Source organism: Xiphophorus couchianus, chromosome 19 (assembly GCF_001444195.1).
Source record: "Xiphophorus couchianus chromosome 19, X_couchianus-1.0, whole genome shotgun sequence".
In the NCBI taxonomy this organism is placed as follows: domain Eukaryota; kingdom Metazoa; phylum Chordata; class Actinopteri; order Cyprinodontiformes; family Poeciliidae; genus Xiphophorus; species Xiphophorus couchianus.
The window spans coordinates 5716775-5739765 of NC_040246.1; the positions used below are offsets into that span (position 1 = coordinate 5716775).

The window sequence follows — 22991 nt, forward strand, 5'->3', positions numbered from 1 at the left end:
ACAAACTCTGACCACGACAGAACTTTTGCTTCCATTTCAGAGACAGCGAGCCATGACGGGAAAATTTTCACATCACAACTTTCTAAGAAAAATAGACCTTCGGCAAACCTTGATACCGATAACTGGCACGTGCCTACTGTTTATTTACCTGACTGGGAGAGGGAGGAAGGTACAAAACAGGTACAGAAAGAAGACAGGGTGATAGAAAAGGAGAAAAAGAGGCTGTCACAAAGCATTAGTCAGATGGACTGAGTGTACTCCTGCGCCATGTCAATGAGAAAGCTGGAGAGAAAGAGAGCGAGCGAACTGTGAGCGTTTGCATGGTTTGTGTGTGTAATGCATGAATGTGCAGACCCTGAAACCAGTTGAGAAGAGGTTAAAGCTTTCTGCATGTGTGTGTGCATGTGTGTGTGTGGGAGAGAGCGACAGAAGGAGAGAGTAAATCTCCAGACAGTGATGAGAAGAGGAGGCAGCATGCCCTCATTGTTTAAAATAAAAGATGCCCCTTGTGCTACACAAAACATCCAGTGTCTGTGTGTGTGCAAAAAAAACATCAATATTGCATTTTCAGCCAAAACACAACGGAGACTAGTAAAAAAAAAAACATTAAAGGTAAACAAACAGAAGAGGTCAGACAGAACATGTCAAGCAGTGGGAAACAGTTCCTTCCATATTTCAAGGAACTGTTGCTCACTGGTAAGGTTTTATTTTGAGAGACACGCTTGGCAGACAGGCAGTCCTTAAAACACAAACCCCTTCTTCTCTCTCTCTCCGACACACACACACACCTCAAGGCCAAACTTTAAGGAAAACTCACTTGGGATTGGAGCTGTTCCAGTAAACAGCGTGTCTGTCAAATATGATCTTCTCCTCCGCCCACACGGAGACCCAGGACAGGACGGTCAGCAGCACCAGCTCCATCACACACCTCTGGCCAAGCTGGTACAGCATCACAGCCATCCGAACGGAACCTCTCTCTGATAAAGCGGATCGGGCTGGTTTCACTGCGTGGCTGCCGCTGCTGCAGAATTCCTCTCTTGTCTAGATCATGAACGTCCGTCTGCGCGTCTTTGGCGGTGCGGGGATCGCTAACTGGTTTGATTGGAGTCCCGATCACCCCGAGGGTGTTTCAAGTCATAATGGATGGTTTGAAATTCACTCGGAAACTTCGTCGGCTGCGTTCAGAAGGAGCGGGATTCACATGTTATTTGCGAGCGCGTCCGAAAAAACTTTTCTCCCCATTACGCGCAGTCAAGAGCGGTGGATGCGCCACATTGGATCAGATCCCCCCACGCCCTCCTCCCTCTTCCAGGTCCTTCTCCAAAATTCATCCACGGATTTGGGATTCTATCGGTGATCTCCTCGCTGCTCGACGCGAACAAGACAAAATCCGCGCATATTTCTAGAGATGTCTAAGGCTGACGCACGCCAGACAAAAATCTGACCCTTCCGCATCCCACGCGGGCGACCTTATTTTCCGTCCAAATTTAAAGCGCAATAAGAACTGCGAGGCGCGAGCATCCTCTCTCAGACTCTCTCACTGCATCCCAAACTTGGTTGATCCCTCCGCCGCCGCCGGCTCCGCTCCAACGTGACTCCGGTAACCTGTGCGTCACGGCGAGGACCAGGTGCGAGCGGGGAGCCCGTCGGGTTCAGTCACAGCTTTAATCCCAGCATGCTTCTCTGCAACCTCCACCTATGGCGGCAGTGTTACTCACTGAAACCCTGATTTGGTGTAAAGTAACCCGCTCCATCTCTATCCTCCCCCTTCCCCTTCCTCTCTTTCTCTCTCCATCCAGCGCTCGCTTCTCTTTCAGAGCGGGCGGGGCTTGTGGCCCGCGCTTCCTCTGGGGACCAGGGGCCGGCTGACTCACTGCGCCCTGGCGATACACAACGGAGAGCGCGTAGAAGTCATTAAACACTCATTAAAAGTTAATTAACGTAAAATGCGCCATAATTACGTGTTGTTTTTTTTTTTGTTCTTTAAATGAGTGGCATTAGCGCTCAAATGGAAACGTATGCTGAATCTCACTATAGAGGGTACCAAATCTTATCCAGATCCGGCCTGAGGCACAAACGAACAATGCAGCTACATGGGGCGTCCAATCAAAGAGCTCTATTATCATTAATTGCTACAAAATAATTACAAATTAAAAAGATACAACAGAAAGACAAAAAATGTTCATAAACTAACAGTTAAAAACAGTGACATTGCTTTATGTTTTTTGGTTTTTTTTAAAAAACAACTTTTCATTAACAACTGACATTTGTCGTTTTTGAAATGGACATCATTTCAAAATTCAGATGCCAGTCACATTTCCTGCCGCTATACCCGGGGATCTGCTTGAGAGAGGAGGAAGAAGGAGAAGACCTTCTGAAGGATCGCCGCAACAGTGGAGTCATTTTTCATTAGAGTCCATTAGGGCCCAAATGGCAACCAGACAGAGTGCCGAATTTAAAACTCGAGAGCCGCAAACCTCCTGACAGGTATTAACGAACTGCGGCGCTCCTTCTTCCCCCTCCACACGCAACCATATGTGCAACCAGAAAGACATGGTCCTCGGGACTGGAGCCGATCTTGTTGGTTTACCCCCCCAAAAAAACGTTTCTCTCACACGTGAAAATGAGAACAGATCAATGGTTAGTTACACAACTTCTAGGTGTGCAGGCCTTGTAGAGAGAAAAATCAAAAAAATCATTTCCAAGATTTTTTTTTTCTTTGTTCTTTTTTAAAAAAAGTCCGTCATTACTAGAAATGTCCTACAAAAAAAAAAAAAAGACAAAAAATGTTGCAGTAACTATGCCATGCCTGTAGGTGGCAAAATATCACTAGAAAAACACACACAAAAAAAAAAATCAAGGAGATGTGGAGGATCATGAACTGGCTATCTACGGAAAAATGAAGCAAAATACACATCTTTCTTGAGGTGGGCTTACAAATTTTCATTTTTGTCTGATCTAAATGATTGGAGGTATTTTAACTTCAAAGACATTTATAGAAAAAATAAAACAAACAAACAAAAAAGTCCTTCAAGGTACAAACATTTTTGCACCTCTCCTTACACCATGCCGCCCAGGGCAGAGAGCCAAGTGGCCCATAGCAAAATCCAGCACTGTCTGCACCTGCAGTGAACAGATTCTTGAGCAGAAACAGCATCTTTCTGTAGTTTGCCCCCAGACCCCCACCTCCACGGGGAGGTGGATGAAGCTGTAAGTGCATTGTTACACGCCGCTTCCACAGGGTGCGCCACGCTGTTTCTAACATGTGTTGACAAGCTGTCTTGCGCAGAATGATCTCCAGCGAAGATCAATTCACTCTCAGCAAGATGAGAATTGATTCAGAGAAACTGTTTGCAGCAATTTCATTTGCATTCTCAATGGGGGAAATGGCAGTTTTTTAAAAAAATATATTAGAAGACTGGTACATTTTACCTTGTTTGAAAAAAAATAATAAAGTAGCTTATATGGTATTATGCATCTTTCCATAAGCAAAAAAAAAAAACATTCCTAATGACTACTCCCATCATCCAACTTTAACCGAACCTTCCTTCAGCTCCATCTTTCCCATTTTATTTTCCATCTCTGTTAGATCCTTTATGCAAAGTGGCCTACTTTTTCTCTCCTTGCAAAGTAATGCCTATAATTTGGGCCGTGCATATTCTAGCAGAGAAAGAGCCCATGCACCCCTCGCCCCCCTCAACCCAAATACAGCTGCATGTTGTCCGCCTCTGTGCATGAATTATTCAACATCTGTCTGAGGCGTGCATATATAAACAGGTAGATTGTCTCCTGGTGGTTCTCCTAAATGGAGCCACTATACACTAAAGACATCCCTCACCTCCGTTCCAGGCTTTTTCCTCGTCTGTGTCACTCTGAAAGTGAAACCAAATCTCGTGCAAGCTGACTAAACAATACTCGGCCGATTCAGTATTTAGGCGGCTTAAATCTGGGTATACGTCCTCTTTTAAAGGGGTGTTCAATCTTAAACCTTACAGCTGGTTAAGACTCTGATTGCCCTGAAACAAGGACGCGGCATCAAGGATGAATTGTGAACGCGGTTCCAAGCTGCACACTGAAAAGAAAAGAAAAAAAAAAAGCAATCAATCATTAGATTTCCAGGTCCCACATAGTATTCGAAATGGTCTCATTGACTCATCTGGCTGTGGCAGGAACTGATTGGGTCACAACTTGAACCAATTGTTGAGCCTAACCCCCCACTCTCCCAAACCCCTTTGAATACCTAGCAGGTTCACATTTGCATGGCCTTGGGAGTTCTGCTGGTATTTTGTTGATTAGAGACCGCTGGTCTAACGTAAACGTTTCCAGATGTGGCTGAATTACCATTTCAAATGGGCTCATTCAGCCGTGCTTGGATAGGAGCAAGGGACTAATCGAGGGTCCAAATTTAGAAGGCACAAAGGAGAAACGGGTCTATGAATGCCAGGCTGACCCACACCGATAGTCAGCCAGCCAAAAGCGGGCCACCACGCGTTTTTCTCAAATGCATGACAAAGAAACTGAATGCTCGAGATGTTCCAGTTGAATGATGTCTGTGTTTTCTGATACAATGTCTTTATTAAGCAATTGTTGTTTCTGTGTATACTGTGATACCGCAGCACTTTCATTTCAGGGTCGGTCAGCTGACTCAAGGTTGCTTCAGGTTTCCCTTTCTTACTAAAAGGAGTAATTTGACTCAAAGGTTGTTTCCCTCAACTTTTCTGGACTCACGATCATGCTGGGTCGAAAATCTTTTCTCGCAGTCATGCCAGGGTCACCATCTGTTGAATTTTAAAAACTGCATGTTTTTTGTTTTAAATTGTGAAATCATAAAACGTCTCCTTTTCCAGGTTATTCAGGACGTCAAGGTTTGGTCATACAAACTCTCTCGTACTTCACTGAGGTGCACACGGTTTCCTTGAAATAGAGTTCCCACCATTTGTTGTATACTTTTGCTTACAATGGATGACAGGAAGCAAAATTATATTATTGATTGTAAAAAAACAAAAGATGGGAGGAATTCATGGTTTGGACTTTGACCTCCACCTTCATGGAGCTTTGCCTCACCGTCTCCGTTTCTGCCTCAGATCACTTTGTAATCAATATTTAAGATAACTTCTTGATGTTGTCAATAAGGTCAAACAATTTGCAAATTTGACACTTATGGGGTTGGGAGTCTGTTCCGACAGACTATCATAACCCACCTCCCCAAAAATGGATATATTCTCCTGGCTAATCCTATAAATATTTAATATATTACTCACTGGAAAATGACGAACCATCCATTGCCGTTTTAAAACTACAGCAAAAAAGTTAATTAATAAATACATTATATTTGTAATCAACATGTTGCATAGATTTAGCAGCAGAAAGACTAATAGTTTTTATAGGCGTTACGATTATATGATTTTCATGTTCACATTTTGGTGTCGACAGTGTGATGTCCTGGTAGTTATACTCAAACCCCGAGAATCTCACACCGACATGTAAGAGAAAGAAATGCAACCCCTGTATACTAAAACAAACTTCCCATATTTCATCTGCAGTGGGAATCTAAACTTGAATAAGCTACACATCCATCTAAAATTATGCAGTCTCTTTGCATTTCAACATATTCCAGAGAGAATTGAGCATGAACTTCTCTCTCTGCTTCAAATTACTGATGATGCAAAGCGAGAGATGCTCAGAAGTAAACAAGAAAAAAAACTTAAGTGTTTTTGCTATTTAAAGAAATGGCACCAATGCGCTTGCTACAACTGCGATTTTCAAAAGAACTTTGTGCTTGCTGCATTTAACATTTTACTCCACAAGCTGCAGTCTCCTCCTCACCACAAACTGATCCAGGAATCAAATCTGCTCTTGCTTTATTTCTCTATAAATGCAGGGAAGAGTTGAGATTGATCCTGCTCACTGCTTTTAAGTCGGTCTAAATAAAGGTGTAGCTCTGGAGCGCTTTAGAGATCAATACGCCAGCTACTACCGAGGTGCATGGCAGGTAAAGTCACCTTTACTTTACAAGCCAGGAACACTTTCATAAACCATGAGCTCCCCCTAGTGGTGGAAAAGACGCACAACCAATTTGGTTTGTAGGTTTCACTTCACGTCAATAAGGATGCCAGATGTACTTTACAGCAAGTGTTTCAGATTAATAATCCAGCTCACGAGAAATGTTGACTTGGTTTCCATAGCAACACTTCCAAATCCAAAAAAGCGAGACATGTAAAACTGAAAAGATCAAAACACAGTGGAGCGCAGAGGTGGATTATCCATCGTGAAGTCGACTGTCAAAGGATGAAGCAGAGTCCAGATGAGCGGTCAGGTCAAGTTTCACATGGAATGAGCATGAAGTTGGAAATACAGTGAAGGACTTCAAGCACAAACCCACCAGTAGTAAACAGGATGTGGAATATAGAAAATGTTACAGAATTGTTAACTGGCACAGATCGGCAGCATAACAGGAAAGCAAAAGAGACAGAAACCAAATGAGGCCAGATGAAAGAAGGAACAAACTAAAGATTTATTAAAGGTAGCAGAAGATGCAAGAAACAAGAATGGCAAAAAAAAAAAAAAAAAAAGGTCGGGGGGGTGGGTGGAGGGGCAGGTGGGGCACATACAGAGACACTTCTGTGTTCAGATAGTTTAATGTCTTTGTGTTACAAAAGTTGTTTTTTTTCTTCGTTGTTTTCCAGCTCAGGTGAGCTTAATATGTCTTCACGGTTTATCAAAATATACATGTTTTGAACTTAAAGTGAATATAATCCAAATTATTTTGTGGTACAAAAACATGAATATATACAATCATGAACCCCGCTTCATACATTTAACCCCAACCCGCCCCCTTATAAAACGAAAAAAATAAAAGCGTTTAAACAAAAAGTAAAAGGCATATAATCTTCTACACTGTTAACACACAGCTAAGACTGTGTTCAACAAAGTATCCATTCTAAAGCCATCTCTGCCAAAGTAGGCTCTTTGTAAAGTGAAAACATACAGTATAAGCCGTTACCTTGGAGACGTCTGTACTGAATCCTTGTGGTCTTGCAAAACAGCAGGAATGTGTGTTAAAAAAAAAAAGGTTCAGACGCTACAAAATAGCAGGGGCAAAACACACTTTGGTCCTCAACAGCAAAAAAAAAAAAAAAAAAAAAAAAAAAAACCGTCTGCAGCTACATGAAGCTTTGAGTCATGCATAAGAATCTTCTACAAAAATAGAGACAGAAATCTTTTACTGGTCCGAAACTACAGAGGTCGGGGTTTTGTTGGAAAACTGGTGCTTGAGGCACGCAGGAATGAGAGATTGTTTAAGACTTCAGCGTGACGGTGCCTGTTTGGACTTAACTGTAAGGAAAAGTGCACAAACTGACTGTGGCTTAAGTAGACACAGACAGGGAATGAGGCAGGGCTTCCCAACCTTCTGGTTCGCTGAAGTTACAAAATATATACTGGTTGGATTTTTTTTTTTGTATTAAACGCAGCCTAAGACTGTCATACGTGCGAATGCCTCCAAGCTGCCCTCTGTCAGGTGGGATTACCTGATTATTGTTTGAAAAGGCATCTCTGCAGACAAGTATGATACGAGATCTGAAAGAGAGGTAAACAAAGTCCACTGACCAGGCTTGTTTCAGCATTGGAATAAAAACGCAAAGGGAGAAGGCACTCCACTAGCCATCAAACTCAGCTACTGTAAGCACAAGTTAGTTAAATTTAGGCAAAATACATGTAAATCTACTCTTAAAAAGAAAAGATAAATGAATATATAGTTTTACACGCATATATACTTATATATATATATATATATATATATATGAACGTAACCTGGTTAAATGAGGCCCCAAAACCCACTAAATGGAAGTGACAGGGGGCTGTAAGACTGAAAGGCTGAATTCAGCTCTACATCAGCAACAACACACCTAAACAGAGCTACATCAGCTAAACAAAAACAAGAAGGGATTTAGCATCTAACCGACTTACATTCATAGATTCTAGATACGTATGATGGGGCTATATGCATACAAAAGATAAAGAATTGTACTTTTTAAGAAGAAAGGAGATTAAATGGGCCACTTTCCCCTTTTTAAACAATGCTGGTAAATACCAGAAAAGTATGGAAAAAGTAGCCAGAGCAGTCTGGCTACTTTTGGGGCAAAGTAAGGCACAAGATTACAAACATAAGAAAGAAGAAAAAAAAAAGAAACGGTCTTTACAGAATAACTTCTGATAGTGGTCTGGATCCTCAGAAGGAAACAGGAGGGTAGACGCAACATAAAAAGTAAAGATGGATGAGCGCATGTGTCAAAAAAAAAAAAAAAAAATGTCTTCATCTTAAACCGTTCCTCACTGGCCAAACAGGATTAAAGTGGCTTTTTTTTTTTTCTTTTTCCCCCAAAACGGTGAACATTTTCACACAACCAGAAGAGAGAAAGGAATGCTGAAGTGGGTCAGGTACAATTCATCTCGATGCGCATTATGGTAGAGACCGTCTTTATGGTCAAAATGTAAAGTTGGTCAGATGGCTCTACTTTGCCTCCAATACAAAAGTGTTTTGGTAACAAAATGTTGCCCATTTCAGAAATCCTAAAATTTTGTCAAAACAAAAGTGATGATTGGGTTTTGCTGTTGAATTTAGTGTATAAAGAAAATAAAACAAATAGAGAAGAAAAAAGGAACTAATTTTAAGCAAATTACCCGAGAAACGCTAACATTTTCTAATAATATCAAAGAAGAATGTAAACAAACCAGCCCAAATAAAGACGCTAATTTGTGCGTGGCAAGAGGGAACATCATTATCCATCTATTATGTTTTTGGAATATCTTTTCCTTGACAGCAAATGACAACATAAAATATCTGCTGCGTTACCGCACTTAAGACAGAAGAATCAGAATGATATGGATCAAATCTGAAATCTAAACTAAACCTAACGGGGGGAAAAAAGCAATAAATGGGCAACACCCTTATGGAAAAATAGACAGTATAAATATGCTATGAAGGCCATTTCCCCTGAAGGCAACATCGAGAACAGTGGCATTCAGATGGAAGGGAAAGGTGCAAGGAAAGGCACTCAGATGGTGGATTTTGAGAAGGACACTCGGAGGTGATGGTTCTCTCCCAGATCATGGTTGTGGAACTCGATGAGGCACTCGATCGCCTCTTCGACTGAGCCCATCTGGATTAGGGCCATCTTGCGGTCCTTTCTGTTCAATTACAAATAAAGACATTTTCTCAAAACGACGCCATGTCCATTTGTATGACTGCTACAACAGTTTCAGCTTCAGTTGACTCAACCGTACAGAAAAGAGACGGTTTCAACTTTAATAATTTCAGAAACCTGCAACTTACTGAAAGAACTTAAAGGCCTTGACTGTGGCTCCTGAGCTTGCAAAGAGTCTTTTGAGATCATCCTCCATCACAGAAGGCCTGAATCACACACATGGATGAGAAAATGAAGATTACTAAACACCAATTTGGGTTGAAGGTTTATGTGACCACTGAGCATTTTGGTGCCGATTTTAAAACAACAATCAAAAGATAGAGACACTCACGGTATGTTGGAGAGGTGGAGTGTTGCAGACGGTGGGAAGATGTTGGAGTAATTTTTGGAGCCGGGCTTCTTGAAGCGATGAAGCGGCGAGTTGCTGAAATCCTTTGTGAGGCCCTGGTCCTCATGGCCTTCTCTGGGCAGCTGCACTGTCGTGTGCTTCGACAACGTCACGCGCATGGCCCTGCCATGGAGGCGCTGGCCATTCAGGTGGCTCATGGCTGAAAAGGGCAGCAAAGTCAGCATCTTAGTTTCCATATTAACAATTCGCAATAGCTTACGCATATAAAATTCCTCAATCGTTTCCCTTCTTTGCTCCTAAGATGAAAATGTTTATAATTTTGTTCCAGGTACTGATTAGTCCTTCAAAAAGAGGCATTTTCTGGTTTGATATATAATTTAAAAAAATGTTCCAGTTGAAGTTGTTTACCTGCTTCATAAATGTGCTGTTTTGAACATCATAACATTTCAATGATTAGTGTTTTGGCTGCTTTCTGCACAACTCTCCCCTCATGAAAGAGAATGGAAGTAGCAGGAGGCATGACAGTCTCTCTCACTGTGAAGCTGACTGCAAAGTGTAAAAAATACTAATAAAAATCCAGAACGCTACAATAAAGTGGATGATAATGTTTGTTTTTTTAATCTATGCACACAAACAGGATAAAATTGTCAAAGCTACACCGTTTGCTGGGAGTGTGGCAGACTTGACATTTCAGTAGAATAAGTATTAGAAGAAGACGACGACGACGTGATTAATACAAGGCTTTTCAAATGCTTTACCTGAGAATCAAATCATCTTAAATAAGCAAACGCTGTAAGATTTGAACTGAACAAAAACATTTTACAACCTTGTATAAGGAAAACCACAGACTCCCAAAAAGCAAGGACAAAACAATACATGAGAAAATGGGAGGAACGCTGTTAGCAAGATTAAAGATGGAGATCAAAGAGAGAAAATTGCATGTTGTCTGGCTTACCTAACTGAGCCTGTGTGCCATCAGACATCTGGACTAGAGCGTTCTCCTTTTTATTAAACAAGATCTTCACTCTCATGACATCACCGTATACACCTACGGAGAAAACAGTGTGTCACAACACCAGCGCAATAAGGACAACATACAACTTAGTATTATAAAGGAGCCACACAGCCAATCACAGCAACAAAAACTGCCTAAACTATTAAATCTGATCTGAATACAGTTCTGCTGAATTAATCTGTGCTAGTGTTTGCACTATTCTATTAATATTCTGCTTTATTTTGCAAACTAAACCTAGTCAAGTACTCGAGAGGCAATTACACAGAAGACTATCACATCTTTAAAAGGTAGAGGCAGTGATTTGAGGACAAATCAGTAAGAGTTGTAAGATGAGTAGTTTTGATCAATTTGATCAGGCAAGGAAAGTTGATTAATTGGTCAACTGGAGGCCTAAGCAGAAACATGCAGAAATTAACTACACATGCACATACCCTAAATAACTGACAAGAAAAAAACAAAACAAAAAAAAAAACCCCACTAGTGACAAACTGAGATATATGTTAACTCTCAAATCAAAAAGCAGCAGCATTTCATCTTTTTAGTGCACTCAAGGATGTCCAAAATGTAGATTAAAAAAATCCTCAGTCTGGGGGCCACAAAACATTCATTTTAAGAAACTAGACTTTGAATTTTTTATTTTTTTGCAGACACTTTACTGCTCCAGAATCAGTTATGTTTTGACCTATATTCACCAACCTTAAACCTTTACAAATTTAATTGAACTCTAATAAAATAATCCCCACTTTTCTTTTTAAGTCAGGCAACAGACAAATTTTAAAAACTCTGCTCTTTGAAGATAAAAAAAAAAAAAATGCTAATGTTTCTTGCCCGAGGCCATTAAATCAAGGCATTTAAAAACTAAATGAAATGCTGTGGCTTAATGTGACGTCCCACCTTGCTTTTCCTCACACAACCCCACAACAACCAAACCATTCAAACCAGACACCCCCACCCTTAACCGCTCTGCAGCCTGATGACGAACCATCAGTGGTTAAAACAAAACAAAAGTAAAATGAACAAAGCCAACAACATGAAACAAGACATGCCCACCTCGCCACATAACAGTAGTAATAAAAAGGAGATGAAAGGATGATAACGTACCGAAAAGAATAAAGAGGCAGTGTGGCGTAACGGTCTTTAGAGACAGCAGGGGGAGGGAGCAGCAGGGGGAGGGAGGGGCCAAAAGGGGAGAGGGGACAGGGGAAAAGAGGCGGAGCGGAGGACAGTGGAGTGGAGTCGGGACATGTCCGCAGGCGGCGAGGTCCACAGGAAGGCCACAGTACCATGGAGGAAGGAGAGGCATGAGAATGATGGAAGACAAAGTTTGAATTGAAAGATGAGGGAGTGAAGAGAAGAAGTGATGGGGGGGAAAGGGTGGTAAAAAAATAAATAATAATAATTTTTTGTAAAACAAATCATGGGTGCCAAGCATGTGTTTTCAATTTGTGGGTCACATCAAAATGGGGCACAATGTAAGGAGGGGAGAAAGGGTTGGGTAGATGGAGGAGTAGTAACAGGGAGGTGCCAGAAGGGAGGAGGACAGAGGGGAACATTTGGTCATGGGGCGTGCAGTCAGTCAGTTGGCAAGATATGAGGTGAGGGACGGTGTGGGGTGGGGTGGGGGGGGGGGGGGGGGGGGATTCAAAAACAAAAAGATGGAGAAGGGGACAGAAAAAAAAAGAGAAAAAGGTAAAATGAAAAAAAAAACAAGGTCAGTATACACAAAGAAATGTAGTGCTTCAGACAGTAGAACTGGCTAAATTAAAATGCACTTTCACTATGGGAACACTAGAAGAAAAAGAAGAGAAAAAAAGATTAACAATGAAATACAGAAAAAAAGGCAGAGACAATATATACTTTTAAATTACACACTATGCTTTTTAAAATAATTTAATGATTAAAAAAAGCTCAAATCTGCATAAATTCTAAATGCTCATCTTTAAATTTACATGGTTCACATAAAGATGCAGCCACAGTATTTGCACTGAGCATGACAGACTATGCTACGCATTGTACATTAATACTTAAAAAGTAATATTGTCTCTCCAACAACTTAAGAATGATTTTAACTAATGGATAAAAAAAATGAAGATATGAAATGTTAAGTGTTTACTTTCTTTTTTTAAAAAAAAAGAAGTTAGTTTTCAAACAAACTTAAAAATTCACAGTGAGCAAAGTGGCAGGTCAGAAACGCAGCAGGTTTGGTCAAACACAAAGAAGTCCTGAAAGAAAGGAGCTTTTGACTTTATGAAAACAACAGAGCAGTTTAACTTTTGTTGATATGAGGAAAAAAGCGTCAAACAGAATAGTTTGTCCTGACCAAGTGGGTTCAAGATCACAAAACGAATTGCAATGTTTCATTTAGCCACAGTGACTGATGCTTTCAGGCCTAATGAGGGTACTGACCTCAGGGTTCAGGTTGCTGACCAGCAACACGTTGTGTCCCCCAGCGGCAGCGAGCCCTGATAGGCCAAGCCGGCTGGCTGCGGCCGCTGCAGCAGCCGCCATGCCGGTGTGACCCATGCCCAGGGATGCCAAGGCACCGGGAATGCCAGGAACTGACAGTCCTTTGGATAGGAAAATGGAAATTATTTCTAATTTAATTCCCTTTGACAAAACATAAAGCAAAATGCAGCCCAACATAACCCTCATTTCCACGTACATACTTATTTCATTTATTTATATCGTACTCAGGTTGCATTTAAATCACTTACGTCACACTTATGTATATATTTTTTTATATTACTTATAATTACATTTGTATTTGGTAATATTCAACACTTTACATGAAGTAGCTCGTCAACAAATGGGCAATTTCCTCTTGGGAATCATTGAAGTATAACTCATAAACACGGTGTGAGTTCAGTTTAAATATCATTTGTGGCATCAAGAAATGTGACTGAACTAAAAGCGTTACAGGTATTTCACAGCTCCTCAAAAACTTTGAGATCAAATATCGACTACAAAATTCTGATTGGTGCATCTCCAAACAAAGAAAAGAAAATTATGTAGCATCTGTAGCAGCCTGTAGAGCTGTGTAATTTTATCGATTTGACAATATTTATCAATATTGTTTTTCCTCAGAAAGTATAACTTTTTAATCCGCGAGTATCGATGCATTAAATCCTACTTTGAGTTTTAATCCACATGAATTAAATGACAGCTATCACACATGACATTTTTTACCCAGTTGTACATGTACATTAAAACTGACATGTAATGAAACAACCAGTTACAATTAAGTAATGAAATAGATAAATTACATTATCTAATATAAGACAAAAAAGGTTCCCTTTCTGCATAACCAAATACACAAAGGCTTAAATTAACATTTAAACAAAGCAAATGTATAACAAAAACAATATTTATTACACCAGTATTTCACAATCAGTTCAATTAATTCAATTCAAAGTCTATGGAACAGTCACAAAATGTCAGCAAAATCACTCTGCCCCTCTAAAATCTTTCAGAAAATTGAAAAGATTTATCAAATTATATTGTTTGCTGAATATTGTGACATATTCTACCACACCTTATCATGAGCAGAATATCATGCATTGAATTGTATTGTGAGATTAGTGTATCACTACAGCCCTACCCTGCTGGATGGCAAACGTTGGGGGGAAGGCATGCGCTCCACCAAATGGCGAGGCTGAGATTATACCTGGAGCAGCTGGATGACAAGCAAAGAAAAAAAAACAAAACAGCAAATTTCACCACTAACATCAAAGTTTAAAATATGCATTTGAAAAAAAAAAAAATAATAGTTGAAAAATAACAAAAGTGAAACATGTTATACCTGGTAATATTTCAAGCCTTTATCTGATGTAATTTTGGTAGTTATGGCTTACAGATAATGAAAATCCAGAATTCAGTCTCAGATTAGATTACATGAGATCAATAAAAATGTAGATATTTTAAAGCAGAAATGGCTCCTTTAGCATTAATACAACGTGGCACTGAGGCAATTAGCCTGTGAAACCTACGCAGTGTCATAGGTTGAAAGCCCATCTCGTCTTTCCTCCAGACCAAGAATGATTTTGATCGTCTGAAAGCCGTAATGATAAATACATAAAAATCAAGAAAAAAAGGCTTGAAATATTTCACTATCTGTGATAAAAACAATGTGTTTAACTCTTTCAATGAGTGCCAAAAACTATTAAACCTTTTCACAACATTAAAATTTTTTGAGATGTGAACAAAGCAAATGAAAAAATAAAAAAAGATCTTACTAAATGCGGCAGCTGCCATGGTCTGGTGGTCAAGTGAGGCCTGGGAATCTGCTGTAGGAAGGTCAGGGCGGGTGTAGTCCCTGCTTTTGTCGTTGTTGTACTTAACGTTGAGGCTAGTGAGCTTGGAGAAGCTGATTCTCAGAGTACAGCAGGCATTGTAGATGTTCTGGCCATCTAGAGACTAAACACAAGAACCAATCCTTAGACCATTAGTAAATGCTCCGTAATAACACTGGTTCACTTTAGACTGGTTTTAGCAGGGACAGCTCAAATAAAGCCCCTAGTGATGTGTGAACCAGTGGTGTCAAACCAGTCTTACCAGTTTAGCATGCTGAGCTGTCATGGCGTCAGCATACTGGATCAATGCCTGGAACTGGTTATTCTTGGTGAAAGTGATGATCTTCAGCACGGTTCCAAACTTTGAAAAAATCTGAAAAGGAAGAGCTACAGTTGGGTGCCATTTTCCACCACACTTAAAAAATATTTAAACAACTACTGCAAAGGTCCTGCAAGACAAACTCAATCTGGATTTAAGATGAAACCTTTCACCACTGACACAATGCTTCAGTTACAGATTACATCTCAGACTTGCACCATAGAGAGAAACAAGAAGAGGCGGATACATAAATTAAATATGTAGGTGTATTATTAGCAGCGGAGTTGGTGGTAGTCTTCCTTTGTACAAGCTAGTGTAATCAAAACCTGTCTTTGTTTATCCCAGGCATTGCAAAAATGCAGCCAGCCAATTTTACACACCATCTGCAGCAGTTGCAAACAACATTCAAAAAAAAAAAAAAAAAAGGATTTTCAAATTTTATGCAGATAGTGACCAGAAAATTTGCTTAGAACCCAGCTCATTAGTACAAATTAAACTTATTGAATATAAGTTGATCAAATCCAATTAAGCAGACATTCTAAACGTTGTCTGTAACTATCCCAAAAACCTAAAATCTGATCTCTTCCCATTGCCACAGTGGAACTACCTGATGCAGGACATCCAGGGTGACGGGGTAGAAAAGGTTTTCCACAATCACTCTGAGCACAGGGCTCTGGGCTGTGGCTCCAGCCAGGCTGCTTGCATCTGTGGGGATGGCCATGCTTCCCATTCCACCGCCATGCAGGGCATTGACTGCCTGCAGAGCTGCCTGGGCACGCTAAAGAAACAGAGAGATTATCTCACGTTACACATTCAGAAGCAAAGAGTGCAACAAAAAGCCAGGTGTTCAAAATACTAAAATGACTTCTAATGTAAATATAATTTTTGCTTTCTTCTCTCTTAAAACAATTTAAAAATTTGTCGCTGGGTAACATAAATGAGTCAGTTTGTATCGCTTTTGTGTCTTTGAATTTATTCATTTATGTACGTCTATTCTATTGCAACATCAATTATTTTGACAACTCTAAAAACAGCCAAAAAGATGATCACGTTGCTCAGATCGAACTCTTACCACTTGGTTGGGAGAGTTGTCCGTCTTAAGCTCCTTATGAGTCGAGTACTGCATGTAGATGGGGTGGTTTCTGATGACAGGGGTGACGGAAGAGTAGTAGCTCACCATCGTCTGTGCACACTCTTCACTGTTAAGCTCCAGAAAGGCCTGCAGAGGGAGCACCGGATAAATACGCTACAACACCATGTTGTCAACGAAGCACTTTTAACTGGAACTCATAATGGCTGTAAATAAAAGCCATTTACATAAAAGTAAGGGGATCCAAGCTCTTCCCAGAGGAATTCCTAACAATGAGCATTGTTTGACCACAAAGACACAAGAGTGCAACAAAAGAATGATTGTTAGAATTTTAGGTCAGTATAGAAAGCTGATCTCTGAGGCCCAGCTTTGGACACGAACATTTATTATAGGAAAAGTGAAAACCTCGTAGGTTTTGCTATAGCGAGTGGCATGTACTTCTCCTTACCTGGTTTTTCCCTTTCAACATCAGCAAATTAGTGACCTTCCCAAAGGGCAGTCCCAGGCTTATAACCTCAGCCTCGTTGATGTCATTGGGCAGCTTGCGTACGTGGACCACACGTGATGGGACTCCAGGACTGCGGACATCACCTTTGAATTTTTTGCTGTCGTTGCCATTGGCTGCAGGAGAAAACAAGAGGCTGATACAATCAGGGAGGGAACATAAGGCTCTGGTTCTTTGTGAATAATGGATTGAGTGTCATGGCAACACAAACAAGACGGACACTAAGCACCTCAATAAAAAAAGAAAGCCCTTCATAGCAACCCCCCTACCTGAGTTCATGATATAGGGTCCGTTGGATATGCAGGAAGAAAAGAGTTCGTCGGATCCCCTCTGCAAGAGGAAAAAGATATAAATAAAGGCTCATTTCAGTGTGTTCAGCAATGAAGGCACAGCATGGCAGGTGAGGCGCACAGTTCTCATATTACTTAGCAATTGAGTGATAACCACGGCAGTAACATGATAACCAAAAGAAACAGTTTCCAAGAAACGCCACTCTTTTCACTGGAAATAATTCTGTTGCTAAACTTGTCAGATAACACAGCCAAGTTCCGTCTCACTTTATTCTTCCAGACTAGAGTTATTAACTCTAGTTATTAGTTAATAAACCAACAAAACTAACCTACATACACAGAAAAACACTGATGGAACATAATAGTGGCAGCATCATGCTGTTTGAATGCTTTTTAATCAGCAAGAATGTGTGAGTTGCTCAGAGATGAGACCTAAATACAAGACGATCCTGGAGGAACACCAGCAAAAGAATCGACAAAGGGCGAAGGTTAACCTTCAAATAAATCAACAGCCGAAAACATGCAGCCAATGCTACAAAGTAACGATTTAGATAAAAAACATTTATATGTTTGAATGAACCAAGGTCCAGAACCTAATTCCAACTGAAAATCGGTGGCAAAAGTGGAAAATTGCACTCAACCGCTCTTCACAAACAGCAGCGTCAACACAGAAACAATTTATAAGCAAGGCAACATGGAAACCATCCCAGTAAAACCAGTTTGCTGTGTGCCTTGTTCAAGCTTTCCTTAGGAGATATAAAGTGCTGTTTCAGGGCTGTTTCCATGGCTCAGTGTATTGCGAGCCGAGCAAGATGAAGTATAAAAGTCACAAGAAGTGGCTCAGCAGTCTAAGCTCTACATCGGCCCACAATGGACGTCCTGTTCAGGCTGAGACTAGGGGCATTGTTACCGAGCCGTGCACACATATGGAGCCGCAAGGAGACTCTAGTATTTGAAGAGCCCAGAGCTCTTTACCAGAAACCACCAAAAACAGGTTTGTTAGCATTCTTGCTCGCTGTGTGCTTCTAAATAGGACACGGAGTTTGTGGGAACGAGAGGAATATAAGTTTGAGAGAGACGCTCTAAACATTGCAGAAGGGAAAGGCTGGGCCCACGGCTGTAAACGGTTATTACTGCTCACAGCCTTGCAGATGTTTTGACTATGAGAGTGTGACCTAAATCAATAGTGCCCACAATCACTCCCAACATGTAGCAAGAATATGCTAATTTTGAGAATCATTTAAAGCATTTAGGTCTTTATAACACCACTCACTTAGGAATCATAAAGAAGTGAACAACTAATCCTTTAAAACAACGTATATTACCTCATATAAAAATCACAATAATGAATGTTGGATGAGTCACCGAGATGCTCAAAATAATTATCTAATAAACAGTGGATGAAACAATAAGCACCATACAGTGATAATTGGGCCAGAGTCTAAGCTCTGGTACCAAAGTCCCTACTACGTGATAAAATACAATAAATATCCAGCGATACAGATAGCTGACAGGAGGAACTGTAAAAATAAATTAGCAAAATCTTCATAGGTCAAGGGCAGATGGAGACAAAGAGAGATGCAGGAAAAGCACCAATCTGACTCCGGGGTTGTGAGAACGCTGTGTATCTTTATCAGTCAGCAGGCAGCTTGCTACAAACAGGAAGAGCTCCGAGATCAGGTTTGGTTCCAGGGTTTGCTCAACTTCCTGCACGGACTGTAGGCTGGACTCTTTCACCCTTTACTTCCCAAATTCAGTAAGAACATTAGAGCTAAGCTAGAGCATCAACTTGATAGACAAACAGACAGCTTTCACAGTGTAATAAGAAAAGAATAGTTTTTGAACAGAGTGTGGTAGAAACGGTAAAATCATACAGGAAAAAAAAAAAAAAAGAGTTTAGATTATGCAATTCTTAGTGTAGTTTCAAAGCTATTTCCTCTAAAGACAGCTAAATGCGCCTCAGTTTGTTTACGTTTGTTGTTTGTGGATGACTAAGAGTATAATTGTAACCGTCAGGAAAAGTTGACACTGGCTCATATCCGAAAACTGCACAGCTGCTTCCTTTCAGTCACAAAAGATATGAATCGAATTTCCTTCTCTCCTAGATTTTCCTGAAACATTTGGGAATACTGTATTATCAAAAAGGATTTAATGCAACATTAGCTGCTGAAAGAAAACATATTAGGGGTTCTAGTAAGAAGCCGTAGAACAAGATCTCACAGGGAAGAACAAAGGAGGAGACGAGTACAGGTAGAGACATGTTTTCACCATGATCAGATGAGGATCTACCAGACGAAGGGGGGAGGGATCAGAGCCTCAATGGGGGGCTACAAAGGGGGAGATCGGAATGTGACCACAGCATGCCAGACCTTCTGCCCAGACAGAATAATTACAGATTCCAGCAAGGCAAGGCTCCATAACTCAGCATCATCATTACCGCAGTGTGTTATACCCAGAAAACAAAACAGGACCAAGCTAGCCAATAGCATTTAACCTCTAGTTCCAACCAGTACGGATTTCAAAAAGTAAAAAGGTGCATCGTGACTTAAAATAGAACCAATAGTTCTTACTGGAATGAAAAGACTGTGGGGTGTGTCACTGTAACAGACACATGCAGCAGAGATCTTGTTTAAACATTGTAAAGACCTTTGGCCATGAGGCTGAGCGCTGTTGTGGGAGGATGGTTATGGCTCTGAGTTACGATCAATTAGTCCACCTACACATGTCTCTCCCCTGGCACTGTTACCAAGGATTACTGTTTAAGAAGGAATTTTTATAGGGAGAAAACATTAATGAACAAGAGTCCAGCTGAAACACCAACTTGTTTATCTCCAACTGCCCCAATAAATAGTTGCAGAGGATCCGTGACCTACATCAGTGAAAATTTTCCCCACATTTTTTTTCCCCCTACAGTAGTCTTGTACAAATTAGTTGTTTTTTGGGGTTTTTTTTTTTAACAATGGTCTCCGAAAACATTATCTGGCCCAATTCAGGCTTCTTAGCATTCCAGAAAGGCCCAGAGACCACACAAAATTACAGGAAGTGTCATTTCCACAGCCACACATGCAAACAAGCACAGCACAGAAAAACAAGGAGCTCCACCTCTTTTTAAAAAAAAGGCCTTTATCCAAATTATTACACATTCAGCATTTGCTGTCCTGAGTGGTACTGGCCGACATGCTGACAGCTCAGACGTACGTAATAAATGTTTCATTAAGTCTGGATGGCAACGGCAAACCTGTGACACATGGGCAACCGGTTTACACAACCACCCTAAAAATAGAGAAAGCTCAGGAGAACTAAGTTTGCATGACTAAGACTGAATACATCCAGAATTTTTCATTTCCTCTCAGGCTACTACATTAAGAAAAAAAGAAAGTTTTAACTCAGTTTGTTCCTTTGCCAATTACTACCCATGGACTAATTTCTTATCTTCCTACTTTCATGTTGTGCCTATAGACTTACCCATTGTGTATCAGTCTGATTTTCTTTTAACCATTTCCTGAGGTGTGGAGGCTTAGCCACACAAATGCACACATCTTCTCTACAAACTATCTGTACATAATTTTCTGATAATTGATGTTTTGGAACAGACGTAATGGGGTTGCAATCCCCGTTTATGCCAGTTGACTTGTAAAATAAGAAAGATTATGACTTCTGATAATAAAAAAAAGATAACTCAGAAGGCCTTCCTGTTTAGCTATACTAAAAAATACTTATCAAAACTATCTTACTTTTTCTCATTTTCCTTGTAATTTATAGTAGCAGCAGAATAAAACATCCATTGCTCCACTTCAAACAGCATATCAAGACATGTTTATTTTAAATTAACAGACTGACAACAGAAACAATCCCTGTAGATATGAATAAAGAACCTGCAATAATAACAATGGTAGCCAGATCTAATTTTAGGGGTGAATAATATCAGAAAAAACATGGCAATTTTATTTAGCCACGATTATAATGTGGCTTCAAATACATGTTTTCTCATGTCTTGTCAGATTTTAAGGAGCATAAATGAATGCCACTTAAACAACTGCCCAATATATTGTTTATTGACAGATAGCGATTACTGGTTCACCATTCAGGTCTGACCTGACAACCCCCAAGTCTGAACAGACCAGCAAATCTGGCCTACTGGAGCTATTATATATGCAAAATATTGTTCAGCCCTAAACAGTCAAAAAGTCTATATTAAGCATTTGAAATGAAACTCAGAAGTGGCCTACCTTTGTGCCAACTGATATGTCATGGACACTCCTGTAAAAGTCACAGAAAATCCGCAGTTATTCACAGCTGAATAAACAAATCGATCAGTTTTTGCTAAGAACACCAAGTTTTTAATACAAGCAAGTGAAGCGACTTCCCTCTTCCAAATGTGAGCTTCAACGTACAGGACAGAAATCAAAAACAAGACGAGCAACAATGCAACAAAAATTAAAAAAAAAAAAAGTAATTACAAAAAACAAACAAAAAAACTCACTCAATTTCAGGGACGTAACCGGATCCCAGAGGGTACAACTCAGTGGCGTCTAGGCGGCTACAACGGATTGGAAACACAAGTGCAAGCAAAACTTCAGAGTGGAAAATTCACACCAGTTAACAATGACACGAAAGTCGATCAAATTGCTTTTCGCTGCGCAGCTTCTCGGTCTCCCTTTATCAAAAAAATCAGTGAACCAAACTAGCAGAACACGGCTGAACTGCACGATGCGCTATTATTCATCCTACCCAACCCGGATAAGATAACTTGATTAAATCAACGTGAAATGTTGAGGCCAGGCATTTTCAACATGGCCCTGAAACTCCGCGGATAAAATGAATGCGGAAATGAGACACGTTGCTTTAGCTAACCTCTCTCGAGTTCCCGTAAAAACCAAGTTACAAAGGTACAGTTAGCCAGCGTGAACTACTCAGGTTGTGCGAGAAAAAGAGAAGCTGTCGGTGAAAATGAAGTAAAAAGATACTTATAACGGCTTTTCTAACATTAAATCGTTTTTTTCCAGCTATATAACGGTATATAGAGGGTGATAAAATAACTTAAAAACTGCTAACTTTACTAACGGGTAGCAGTGACGCTAGCAGCTGCTAGTTAGCGCTTCCTCCTGCTAACTGTTGCATGTTTTGAAGAGGAAAAAAAAGTGTTTCGAGTAAAGTTTTACAGCTCCACTGGTTAAACAGCGGCAACCTGAGAAGTCAAAACACTTAATAAAACCCCAAACATAATATACTCATTCGCTTCCCCTACAGTTTTGTTTAAAAATGTAAGTCTTTAAGTAAGCTTCTTTTCACTTACCCGTCCATTGCACAAGAAAAAAACTGCAGGTCTGAAGCGAAGGTAGGGCGGCAGACTTGCTTGATTTTCTTACAAAATGGCTGAACACTCGGAGGCGAGCGCTGATTAGTCCAGGCAGCTCCAGGAGCCAAAAGTGGGCGGGGACAGGCTTCAACGCGAGCGCTGATTGGACAAGACGACCATCATTTCCAGAAAAAAAGGAGGCCGCGGCAAATTTCCAGCAGGATATATCAAGTGGTAGGGGTTTTGTTTGAGTCCAAAGTAATGGAAAGGTTACTAGCAGACAGCGCTGGAATAAGCTAAATAAAGAGAAAGGGTTATCTTCGAGCATTTTGTCTTACATGTGACTCCGCGTGCAGGGGATCGAAAATCAGTGTCTTGCCTTATGACTCAATCAGACAATAGGCACCTGGAAGGAACATGCATTGCCTTAACCTTTCCCGTATTTATCTGTGTTTGTATGATAGTCCAAAGCCCTAATTGACAGCAAAGTGAAAATTAAATTAGTGGTATTCATTTTTGATTTACAAATAAAAATCTCAAAATTGCCTTCTGCTGATTCTGTTCTGCACCGTGGTTGAAACTCGCTTGAATATGGAGCTAAAATACTTGAAAGGCTGGAATTATATTAT

The 22991-nt window shown here is 40.4% G+C and overlaps 2 protein-coding genes across 3 annotated transcripts in view; both read right to left on the reverse strand.

The window, feature by feature from the left end:
* efna2a (ephrin-A2a) overlaps nucleotides 1-6488 on the reverse strand; it is a 120845-nt gene extending 114357 nt beyond the window's left edge. For both annotated transcript variants that reach the window (XM_028000542.1, XM_028000541.1), the window contains exon 1: nucleotides 818-6488. In XM_028000542.1, coding sequence (XP_027856343.1) covers nucleotides 818-960 — 143 coding nt within the window. In that variant the 5' untranslated portion in view covers nucleotides 961-6488. The remainder of the gene's footprint in view (nucleotides 1-817) is intronic.
* Nucleotides 6489-7458: 970 nt separating this feature from the next.
* ptbp1a (polypyrimidine tract binding protein 1a) lies at nucleotides 7459-22491 on the reverse strand. Its single transcript, XM_028000540.1, has 16 exons — nucleotides 22360-22491; nucleotides 21547-21603; nucleotides 21293-21323; nucleotides 17043-17103; nucleotides 16717-16889; nucleotides 16251-16397; nucleotides 15786-15956; nucleotides 15122-15232; nucleotides 14803-14983; nucleotides 14169-14243; nucleotides 12977-13137; nucleotides 11672-11705; nucleotides 10511-10603; nucleotides 9538-9754; nucleotides 9335-9412; nucleotides 7459-9189 (listed from the first exon to the last, which is right to left on the reverse strand). Exons 1-16 carry the CDS (start codon nucleotides 22365-22367, stop codon nucleotides 9057-9059), a joined length of 1731 nt encoding a protein of 576 aa, XP_027856341.1. The 5' UTR covers nucleotides 22368-22491; the 3' UTR covers nucleotides 7459-9056.
* Between the last annotated feature and the right edge of the window lie 500 nt (nucleotides 22492-22991).

Coding starts and splice junctions, on each gene's coding strand:
- ptbp1a (XM_028000540.1), bottom strand. Junction 14,984..15,121: donor CAGCTCAGCATGCTAAACTG/GTAAGACTGGTT, acceptor TCTTGTGTTTAG/TCTCTAGATGGCCAGAACAT. Junction 10,604..11,671: donor CTGCCTCTTTATTCTTTTCG/GTACGTTATCAT, acceptor TTTTCTCCGTAG/GTGTATACGGTGATGTCATG.